We start from the raw sequence: 11,607 nt of genomic DNA, 5'->3' as shown, positions 1-11,607 counted from the left end.
TTTTTGGTTCAAGTGATATTTTTTAAAATATATTTTTATTGATTTCAGAGAGGGGAAAGGGAGAGGGAGAGAGAGCTAGAAACATCAATGATGAGAGAGAATCATTGATTGGCTGCCTCCTGCATGCCCTACAACCTGACTGGGAATCGAATCCAGACCTCCTCGTTCATAGGTCAACACTCAATCACTGAACCACCACAGCGGGCTCAAGTGGTATTTTTGAACAACCGTATACTCCTCCCCAGTCCCCATTGATCAACTTGGTGGTCACTGAGTAAGAACTTGACACTCCTCCAGGTATCCACAGTATAAGGATATGCCTGAAAAAAAAAAGACAAAAGTCAATATAAAATATAATGTATTTAACCTAATGTCCTTTATGTCCGGTGGGAGATCAGGCAGAGGAGAGAACAAGGTGAGTGATGTGGGGGTTCTGTCCAGAAGACGAACAGGAAGTCAACAGACACCAGGGAGGTACTAGAACTTGAGCTGGGCTTCGTTGTGAATTAGCTTATGAAAGAGAAACCAGGAATCTGTGTTTCCTGTTAATGATCAGAGGGTTTTTGGTAACTGTTCCTTCAGGCTTAGGAACTAGGTGGCTGCAATCAAGGAAATGGTTTTCCCCAGTCTGCCCAAGTTAGAAGTATTGTTGACTTTGGGGAGCTGCATTGGGGCAGGAAGGGTAAGGAAAGTCCCCTGGTTCCTTGTCAGATGGGTGGAAGCAAATGTTACCATGGGACAGAGTCCACCTTCAATCAGAGTTCATGCACTGGGGAGGGAGGTCACCAATGCAGCAGCCTTGAGAAAGGGGTGGGCATTGGGGAGGCCAACGGTGCGTGTGGTCGGGTCTGCTTTTCAGTCAGGGCTGGTTTCGTTGAAATAAGAAAGCGAAAGCTCAGGGCCAGAGAAGTCCTCTTCCCTTTTTAGAAGTTGCTTCTTAGCAGAGCAGAAAGCCCCAGACCCCAGGACACGGAAAGCATCCCAGGTGCAGGGCGGCCAAGGGGCAGAAGCATCCAGACCCGTCCGCTGCGCCTGGGGCATGGAGCCGATGAAGAAGCTGCAGACGGTGCTGGACCTGTACCTCAAGCACCGCATCACGCTGGGCTATGGCCTGCTGACCCTCCTGACCGCGGGCGGGGAGCGCATCTTCTCCACCGCGGTGTTCCAGTGCCCCTGCAGCGCCGCCTGGAACCTGGCCTACGGGCTGGTGTTCCTGCTGGTGCCCGCGCTGGCGCTCTTCCTCCTGGGCTACGTGCTGAGCGCGCGCACCTGGCGCCTGCTCACCGGCTGCTGCCAGCGGAGCGCCGACCACCGCGCCGACGACACCGGCTGCCGCGCCTGCTGCCGCGCCTGCTGCAACGCGGGGCCGCGCGGGGTCCTGGTGTGCGCGCAGCTGAGCGGGGCGGCCGCCATCGCGCCCCTCACCTGGGTGGCCGTGGCGCTGCTCGGGGGCTCCTTCTACGAGTGCGCGGCCAGCGGGAGCCGCTTCCTGGCGCGGCGCCTGTGCTCGGACCGTGACCCCCGATGCGCCCAACAACTCCCGCTGGTTCCCTGCAACAAGGCGCAGCCGTCCGACGTGCAGGACCTCCTGACGGACCTCAGGGCCCAGTCGCAGGTCAGCGGAGAGGGCGGGCTTCTGCGGGCGGACCCGGGACAGGAGAAATCCGTGCTCCTTTCCCAGACATAGGACACCTAAGACCAACTAGAATGGCTTCTTGCTTCTCGTGAGCTAAGAGGCGAATGTGATGATAAACGGGATGAAAGAGAGGAAAGGCGCCCCATTTAGCGTTAGGCACCTATTCTGTGCGAGAGCCCGCGCTAGGTCCTTTACGTCTACATTAGCCTCCGACAAATACACTGAGTCCAGGTCGGGTTGTTGGCTCAGCCAGAAGAAGGCAGAATTGTCACCAGGAAATGAGTCTGCCTGGCTCTAAAGCACCATCCCACACTTCTTGGAATACAAAGCTCAGAGGTTTTTGAAGATGAATGCTGGCTTCACTGGATTTGCCAATATTCCACGTTTTGAGTTCGAGGGGAGTGACATATAGGCATTTCCCCGGACTCTTGACAGGACTTGAAAATGACTGACTTGCGGAGCAAGCAGCTGCACCGAGGGGTTCCGGAGGGGTTCCGGAGGTCACTGCCACTCATTTCTCTTACGAGATTAAGACCTCAAACTTGCTTGTTCATCATGACTGCTGAATAGTTCAAACTTTTTCTGAGGATTTAATAATGACTTGTAAAAAATGCGACTAAATTAGTGTTTTGATGTGTTTTCCTAGGTACTGGGCTGGATCCTGATAGCAGCTGTTATCGTCTGCCTTCTGATTATTGTAGCTATCACCCGATGTGTATCTCCAGTTAGTTTTCTACAGCTGAGCTTTTGGAAAATCTATGTGGAACAGGAGCAGAAGATCCTCAGAAGTCAAGCCACAGAACATGCGACTGAATTGGCAAATGAGAATGTTAAATGTTTCTTTGAAGGTTCACATCCAAAGGAATGCAAGACCCCGAGCATGAAAGACTGGCAGCAGGTTTCAGAACTATATACTTTCAATCCGAAGAACCAGTACTACAGCATGTTGCACAAATATGTTAACAGAGAAGAGAAGAATCGAAGTATCAGGATTTCTAAAGGAGATGCAGTGGTTCCTGTTCTTGGCTTTGTAGATTCACACGGTATGCAAGCCACTGCCGAGTTATGACCCTGTGAATGAATAAGAAGAAAAGCGTTCTTCTGAATTATTACTTCATTTTTTAAAGAATAAACATTGTTATTGTTTATGGTGGTTTTTTACTTTGGTCTTCCAAATTATGGAAGTATGGAATTTTAGAGCTGAAATAAACATTTATAATTTTACCTTTTTATTATGTTAATTATTTTAAAAAGGAAGTGAGGTTAAATGTGTCACTGGAAGTGACAAACTGGAACTAGAACAACAGTTTTATATCCTTAGTCTAGGGTCCTTTATGGTAAATAATATTGCTGCTTTCAAACATAAGACTTCATTTAGTAGCAAAAAACAGTGAAAAAAAAAACAATTGAATTTCAGATCTTTCTTTTAGGCTACATGATATCAATTTCAAGTTATCTTTCTTGCAGGCAACACCTTGTTAGGAACTTTAAAATACTGGCATTTTATGTCTGAACAAAAACACAAAAATTTATCCTGCAAAGGAAGGTAAAATTGTTTAAATACGAAATTTGAAAAACTAGTTTATGGTAATTGCAGACAATAGTTGTTTTTAGTGTGTAGGATTAGAGGAAAAACTTAAAGCTGTTTATTTTGGTAAATTTCAAATATGCACAGACATAGAGAGGATAGTATTATGAACCTCCTTATAGTCATTACACAGCTTCAACAATACAGGGAAGTCAGATAAAACCCATATCATACAAATAAAGATAGAAATACAAATTGTGGCCTAATGTAGATGAGGGGAGGTGGGGGGAAGGGGAAATCTGTGAGAAACTGATATCTGTAGAGTAGAGGAGCCTTTCTGTTTGCAGGAACAGTATGTGCAAAGGCTGAGGGGACAAAGATCTTAGCAGAGTCGGAAGCCTTAAAGGTAACTGGAAAAATGGGCAAGGGACAGATGATGCAGATGATTTTAGGTTCATTCTATGAGCATTTTAGAGATATTGATTTGCTTCTCTTGTGGAAAATAGGAATGGCCAGGGGAAGAGGGAGAGACGAGGTGGAAATGGAGAGACTGGTCAGGAGGCCACCGCAGTGGAAACAGGCAGGAGTGAACTTGAACTGGGTTGATAGTGATGAAGAGAGAAAAATTAGATTCAAGGTAGATTTTGAATATAGACATGACAGGATGTGTGGATGGAAAGGATACAAGGATTCATTGAGAAGAAGATTATGTATAGATAAATTATGTTGCTTGGTGATGTCAAGATTTTTCAGGGGACATTCAATTGTCATTTTTGTCCATTCCACAAATTCAAGGCTGTTTGTGCATTTAAAAAAAATGATATATGAAAACTTTAAACTGTAAAACAATTGAGCACTGACCATGTTTAGCCATTCTTCCTCTCTTGGCAGACCCTTGTACCAGCTTCTACTTGCCCTTTGTCACAGAAACCCATTAAAAAACTAGTCAATGCCGAAACCGGTTTGGCTCAGTGGATAGAGCGTCGGCCTGCGGACTGAGGGGTCCCGGGTTCGATTCCGGTCAAGGGCATGTACCTGGGTTGCGGGCATATCCCCAGTGGGAGATGTGCAGGAGGCAGCTGATCGATGTTTCTCTCTCATCGATGTTTCTAACTCTCTATCTCTCTCCCTTCCTCTCTGTAAAATATCAATAAAATATATTTAAAAAAAACAAAGAAAAAAAAAACTAGTCAATCGGGCTGAATATCTTGTGGTTGAGAGTCATGTACAACAAGACATCTGGCAGCAGAAACTGCATGCTCAGGTTTTCTCTATTGCATACTTTTGAAAATCATATCACATCTACTTTCATTTTTGCTTCCTTTATTTCATTTCCTAAATTCTTTTGTCTATTCTTTCCTTTTCTTTTTCTGGTCTACCATTTATACGTACATCTTCCATAGTCTTACACTGTCTCCATTTTGTTTATCTGTGCTCCATGTTCTCCTGCCCAGTCTTTAATAATTACCGTTACAGTATACATGCTTAACATAAGCAATGATAATGGTAGGGAAGCATGTGAAGTAAAGAGTAAAATTACCTCATTCCTTTGCAATATATTCTTCCCAGAGGAAGCCTTATTCTCTGTGTCTAGACAAATAATATCACACTATCAATGTGGTTCTCAAACTTTGTCACCCAAAACATTGTTGTTCCACATACATATGTAACAATTTGCCTCATAAAAATTACTGCATAGAATTCTGATTCATATACTATGATCCCTTTTTGTTAAAAAAAAAAGTACATATGCACACACATACCTATAAAGATAAGCATTAAATTGTCAAATTTGGTCAATTCTGGAGACTAAGAGGAAGGGGATTTGTTTTCAACCCTCATGCACTTCTGACCTTTGAATGTTTTGATAATGTATAATAAATACTGTGTTTTTACAAAAGACTAGATACCCGATGGATGAAATTCGTGCAGGTGTATGTGTGGGTGGGGTCCTTCAGCTCGGCCTGAGCCCTCTTGCAATCTGGGACCTCTTGGGGGGATGTCCAACTGCTGGTTTAGACCCGATCAGGCCTAAACCAATAGTCGGACATCTCTCTTGCAACCCGGGACCCCTCGCTCCTAACCGCCCACCTGCTCGCTCTTAGCCACCCGCCTGCTCACTCATTATGGCCTGCTTGCTCGGTCCTTACTGCTTGGCTCGCTGCTCCTTAGTGCTGCCATGGAGGCAGGAGAGGCTCCCGCCAACACCACTGCGCTCGCCAGCTGTGAGCCCAGCTTCTGGCTGAGCGGTGCTGCATTGAGCATCTGCCCCCTGGTGGTCAGTGCACGTCATAGTGACCAGTCGTTCTGGTCATCCCGGTCATTCTGCCGTAACGGTCGCTGGGCTTTTACATATATAGATATATATATAGATTAAGAAGAACCCTTACACTGTCAACAAAGCAGTTTTGCATCTTTCACCTCACTTCATTTTCAGGTGTTTGTGGGGTACCCGTGCAACACATCGCTCACACTTACAAATGAGGAATTGAAGATGAGAGGTTACCTTACTAGTCCAAGGTCACACGGTCAGCAAAAGCAGAACTGAAGCTAGGGGCTGATTCTCTCTGGCTCATGTGGTACAAAGTGGCTATGTGGCTGTTTTTATTACAGATTTTTCTATTTTAGCCAATGTGTCCTTATAAGCAGAGAAGATAAAGATACCCTTAGTGACCCCAATATTTCTCATCTCATTCAGAAACTTGGCAACTGTTGATGGCTAAAACAATTTTGAATAAACATAGTGAGATCAAGGCAGTTGTGTCATGATGGGAACATGGTCACCACTGTTTGGCTGGACACACCACTCCTATGAGTCTGGCCTCAAACAGGCCACATCATGGGCTCAAGAAGCATCTCTACACTTGGTGTATATTTATTTGCTGGCTCACCAACTGATTCTTCATAAACACCCTGGCTTTACGCTACCCTAAAGCCTTAACTTTTGAAGAGGTTCAGACACAGCACCTGCTATTAATATTTGTTGAAAAACAACCATATTGTTGTAAGGGATGATTCTACAATGCATTGAGTACTGGCAAGATGACATAATTTATAGAGCATAAGATTAGTCCTGGTCTCTTTGCTCCATTCAAAGGCATGGAGAGAAAGATCAGTGGTCTAGGAACTGATTAAAGAAGCAAGTCCTGAGGGAAGCATAAGAATATACAATTAGCCATGTACAGAAATGTCTGGTTGAAAAACATCTGGGAACCCCCAAGTTTCACATCTTGTATCTCACCTACCAGGTGGCCTATTATAAATAATTCTTCCAAAGACAACAGATGGAGAGATGCCCTCTGAGTCAACCCCAGCAGCAGCAACCACTGTCCATTTTGTCAGCAACAAACTCCCACTGAGTGTCCACCATGTTTCAAACATCCAGTTGACCCTGAGTGCTGAGCCTTTAGTTGATTACTTTGACTCTTACTCTTTATTACCTACTTATGAAAGATCGGTTGTGAATAGCAATGTAACAACAGTAGAATTAATTATATTACATTCTTATCCAAGGAAAGAGACCTGTATCAAAAAAAGGGATATGGTCTGTTAAGAACCTTTGCTACAAAACAGAACATAAGAAACTTCCACATGAAAGAAAAATTGTACAAGATTAGGCAATTTATTGTCTTTTTAAAAAAAATATATTTTATTGATTTTTTACAGAGTGGAAGGGAGAGAGATAGTCAGAAACATCGATGGGAGAGAAACATCGATCAGCCACCCCCTGCACATCTCCCACTGGGGATGTGCCCGCAACCCAGGCACATGCCCTTGACCGGAATTGAACCCGGGACTCCCCAGTCCGCAGGCCGACGCTCTATCCACTGAACCAAACCGGCTTCGGCAATTTATTGTCATTTTTTAAAAATGTGAGATATTAAACATAGAGAAGAGTAAATGAAACATTTATGTATACTTTAAAGAATAATGAGCCCAGCCGGTGTGGCTCAGTGGTTGAGCCATCGACCTATGAACCAGAAGGTCACGGTTCGATTCCCAGCCAGGGCATAGGCCTAAGTTATGGGCTCGGTCCCCAATGTAGGGTGTGCAGGAGGCTGCTAATCAATGATTCTCTTTCATCATTGCTGTTTCCATCTCGCTCTCCCTCTCCCTTCCTCTCTGAAGTCAATAAAAAAAATATAAAGAGTAATGACAAACAAGCATCTGTGTAACTACCACAGAGGAGAAAAAACTGGTACATTTCTAGCATCCTCCAAACTCCCTCTTCATCCTCCAAACTCATGTGCCTCTTCACAATCCCAACTCTCTCCGCCTAGAAGTGGGGGGTGATCATTTTCTTACTTTTGTTTATGGTCTTATCACCTATACGTGTACTCCTAAACTATTAATCTTTAGTTTTGTCTATTTTTGAAATTTTTATCAATGAAACCATCCTCTAAGAGTTATTTTATCTTCTCTGTTTGAAAGATTCATCTATATTATGCCTAGAACAACTTATTTGTTTTAATTGCTATATAATAGTCTACCACATGAACATACTATCTATTACAATCTAGTTATTCATTTAACTGCCGATGGATATTTGGGCTGTTGTCAGTTTATGGCTCATATGTGCAATGCTGGAGTGAACATTCATGTATTTGTATTCTGGTATACATGGGCAAGGGTTCCTTTAGGGTGTGTTCCTAGGAATAGATGGTACCACAAGGGCATGCACATATTCTAGTTTGCCCTAAAAGTTGTACCAACATACACTACTTTGAGAGCAGTGCTTCTTATCTCTATGACAATTGGTAGTTCCAATTATTTTTTTTTTGTCACTCTGGTGAAAATGTAATGGTATTTCTCACTGTAGTTTTAATTGGCATTTCCCTAACCATTAAAGGTTTTTGGCAGCTTTTATACGTTTGGTAGCCATTGGATATCCTCCTTCATGAAAGGTCTATTTGAGCCTTTTGCCCATTTTTTATATTTAGGTCATCTGTCTTTTTCCTGTTGATTTCTGAGAGTTCATTATTATTTTATTCACTTAAAGAACAAATATTTATTGAATAGCTGCTAAGTCTCAGTCACATTTTGGGTATTTGGGATACACCAGTGAACCAACAGCGAAGGCCCTGACCTTATGGAGATTATAATCTAAAACAATGGCTCCCAACCTTTTATGGCCATGCCCCACCTAAGCATCGCTAAAATCCTGATGCCCCACCCCCTGCCACTGTGACATATAATTCTTATTCAAAAAGTGAACTCCTATTCACGTGGAGGAAGCCTAAAAGGCCATTAACTTGGTCTAAACAAGCTTCCAAAGAACATGGAATCCATGAAAGAGAAAAATAAAAGAACAAAAGGACAGTTGAAGTACTGAGGAAGAAATCACTAACAAATTGTTAAAAAACATAATAATATGAGGTGATATAAAAAATAGCAAATAAAGTTTCAAAAGATATAATAGAGAACTGAAATGCATAAATATGTCACAATATATATATTTATATACTGTATATGAGGCCCCTAGCACCATAAGAAATGCAAAAAATTCACTGTTAATAACTCATTCTTGAATTGCCCCCCTTAAAAATCAAATTGTCCCCCTGTAGGGTGTGTGCCCCACGTTGGAAACCACTGTTCTAAAGGTAGAGAGATAATAGACAGTAAGCACTATAAAGAAGTAAGCAATTGGGTATTTTAGGAGGAAAAGAACACTATAAAAATAAAAGAGAGAGAGCACTCTAAGAGGCATAGAGATGCCACAGGTTGGAGAACTGTTACCCTCATTGAGATGTGATCTTTGAGCAGAGACTTGAAAGGGTGGCTTGAGTAGTGAGGTAAGGGATAAAAGTAGGCCATAAGGTCAGAGACGTAAGCAGATGGCAACAGATCATGTAAGGCCTTTGAGCCATTGTAAGAACTTTGGTTTTTACTCTGAGTGAACTGAATAACCACCTCACACATTCTCTATGATGCCTAAATCATCTAATGACTAAATCAGACCATTGGACACTCTGGGATAATCAACAGAATACAAGAAGATGCTGATTTAAAAAAAGAGAAAGTGATGCTCCCTTTTAGACTATAGATGTCTATAGGTCTGGAGTTGGGGAAATGAGGCCTAAGACTTAATGGAATACGTTACTGTGAAATTAAAGTCACATGGGAATGTGTATGTATGTGTGCATATATGTACATGAGTTCTCTTATAGTATCTTGTGTACATTTTTAATAGTTCATTTTTCTAGGAGAATATCACTTAATTTAATAAGATTATTGATAATGGTCAGACATGAATTTATATAATCAATAGTCACAGATTGCTTTTCAAACCCTGCAGCTCACTTTTCAGTGATTCTTCTTGTCACGTTTTGGGCTCCATTTAACCAACGACCTCATGTTCACCATCAAATTCTTAATACATTAATTTTCAGTCATTCAAAAAACACCCAAACATATTAACTAGTATATGTGGGAGTCTTTATAATGTTACAATTAAGAATTCAGTCCCTGCAACACCCTTTCTTGATAAAAACTCTCAGCAAAGTGGGAATAGAGGGATTATACCTCAACATAATAAAAGCCTTATACGACAAACCTATAGTCAATGGGCAAAAACGAAATCCATTTCCCCTAAGAACAGGAACAAGACAGGGATGCCCACTTTCACCACTCCTGTTCAATATAGTACTGGAAGTGCTAGCCATTGTGATAAGACAAGAAGAAGAAATAAAAGGCATCCAAATTTGAAAAGAAGAGATAAAACTGTTCTTATTTGCAGATGACATGATACTGTACATAGAAAACCCCAAAGACTCCATTAAAAAACCACTAGACTTAATAAATTAATTCGGCAATGTAGCAGAATACAAAATTAACACCGAGAAATCTATGGCCTTTTTATACACCAATAATGAACTCACCAAAAGAAAAACTAAAAAAAAAAAAAAATCCCATTTACCATTGCACCAAAAAATTAAGATACCTAGGAATAAATTTAGCTAAGGAGGTAAAAGATCTGTACTTGGAAAACTACAAGACATTGGAAAAAGAGATAGAGGAAGACATAAACAAATGGAAGAACATAACATGTTCATGAATTGGTAGAATCAACATCATTAAAATGTCCATACTACCCAAAGCAATCTACAGATTCAATGCAATCCCCATTAAAATACCAACGGCATATTTCAAAGACCTAGAAAAAACTCTCCAAAAATTCATCTGGAATGAAAAAAAAAAACCCAATAGCCACAGCAATCCTGAGAAAGAAAAACAAAGTTGGAGGGATCACAATACCAGATATCAAGCTATTACCAAGCCACGGTTCTCAAAACTGTCTGGTACTGGCACAAGAACAGACATATAGACCAATGGAGCAGAACAGAGAACCCAGAAATTGACCCAAGCCAATATGCTCAATTGATATTTGACAAAGGAGGCAAGAGAAAACAATGGAGTCAAGACAGTCTCTTCAATAAATGGTGCTGGGAAATTTGGTCAGATACATGCAAAAAAATGAAACTAAATCACCAACTTACACCATACACAAAAACAAACTCAAAATAGCTAAAGGACTTAAATGTAAGATGGGAAACCATAAAAATCTTAGAAGACTCCATAGACAGCAAAATATCAGACATATGTCATAGCAATATCTTTACCAATACAGTTCCTAAGGCAATGGAGACTAAGGAGAAAAATAAACAAATGGGACTACATCAAAATAAAAAGCACAGCAAAAGAAACCATCAACAAAACAATAAGACCACTGCATGGGAGAACATATTTGCCAATGCTATTTCAGATAAGGGTTTAATCTCCGAAATTTACACAGAACTCATACAACTTAACAAAAGGAAGGTAAACAATCCAATCAAAAAATGGGCAAAGGACAGGAGGCCGAGAGACATATGAAAACATGCTCAAAGTCACTAATCATCTGAGAGATATAAATCAAAACAACAATGAGATACCATCACACACCTGTCAGAATGGCTATCATCAACAAATCAACAAATGACAAATGCTGGCGAGGAAGTAGAGAAAAAGGAACCCTCGTGCACTGCTGGTGGGAATGCAGACTGGTGCAGCCTCTGTGGAAGACAGTATGGAGTTTCCTCAAAAAATTAAAAATGGAACTCCCATTTGACCCAGTAATCCCACTTCTAGGAATATATCCCAAGAAACCAGAAACACCAATCAGAAAAGATTTATGCACCCCTATGTTCATAGCAGCCCAATTTACAATAGCTAAGATTTGGAAACAGCCTAATTCCCCTCAGCAGATGAGTGGATTAAAAAACTGTGGTACATCTACACAATGGAATACTAGGCCACTATAAAAAAGAAGGAACTTTTACCATTTGCAACAGCATGGATGGAACTGGAGAGCATTATGCTAAGCGAAATAAGCCAGTCGGAAAAGATAAATATCACATGATCTCACTCATATGTGGGAAATAATGATCAACATAAACTGATGAAA

The 11,607-nt window shown here is 41.5% G+C and overlaps 1 protein-coding gene across 1 annotated transcript; it reads left to right on the top strand.

Annotated features, from left to right (window-relative positions):
* The first annotated feature begins 317 nt into the window (after positions 1–317).
* On the top strand, positions 318–2,856 carry CALHM6 (calcium homeostasis modulator family member 6). Its single transcript, XM_081093651.1, has 2 exons — positions 318–1,615; positions 2,283–2,856. The coding sequence occupies exons 1-2, from the start codon at positions 1,040–1,042 to the stop codon at positions 2,703–2,705; spliced, it is 999 nt and encodes a 332-aa protein (XP_080949777.1). The 5' UTR covers positions 318–1,039; the 3' UTR covers positions 2,706–2,856.
* Positions 2,857–11,607: the final 8,751 nt, after the last annotated feature.

The sequence above is a fragment of the Myotis nattereri genome (genome assembly GCF_964212035.1).
Source record: "Myotis nattereri genome assembly, chromosome: 6".
Taxonomy (NCBI): domain Eukaryota; kingdom Metazoa; phylum Chordata; class Mammalia; order Chiroptera; family Vespertilionidae; genus Myotis; species Myotis nattereri.
The sequence above is the reverse complement of the archived record's forward strand: the minus strand, read 5'-3'. Positions and strand labels throughout refer to the sequence as shown.

What these genes read in the sequence shown, in the direction of transcription:
- CALHM6 (XM_081093651.1), top strand. Translation starts at nt 1,040, where the DNA reads ATGGAGCCGATGAAGAAGCTGCAGACGGTGCTGGACCTGTACCTCAAG. An exon ending in ACCTCAGGGCCCAGTCGCAG is followed by an intron (nt 1,616 to 2,282) that starts GTCAGCGGAGAG and finishes GTGTTTTCCTAG; the next exon opens with GTACTGGGCTGGATCCTGAT.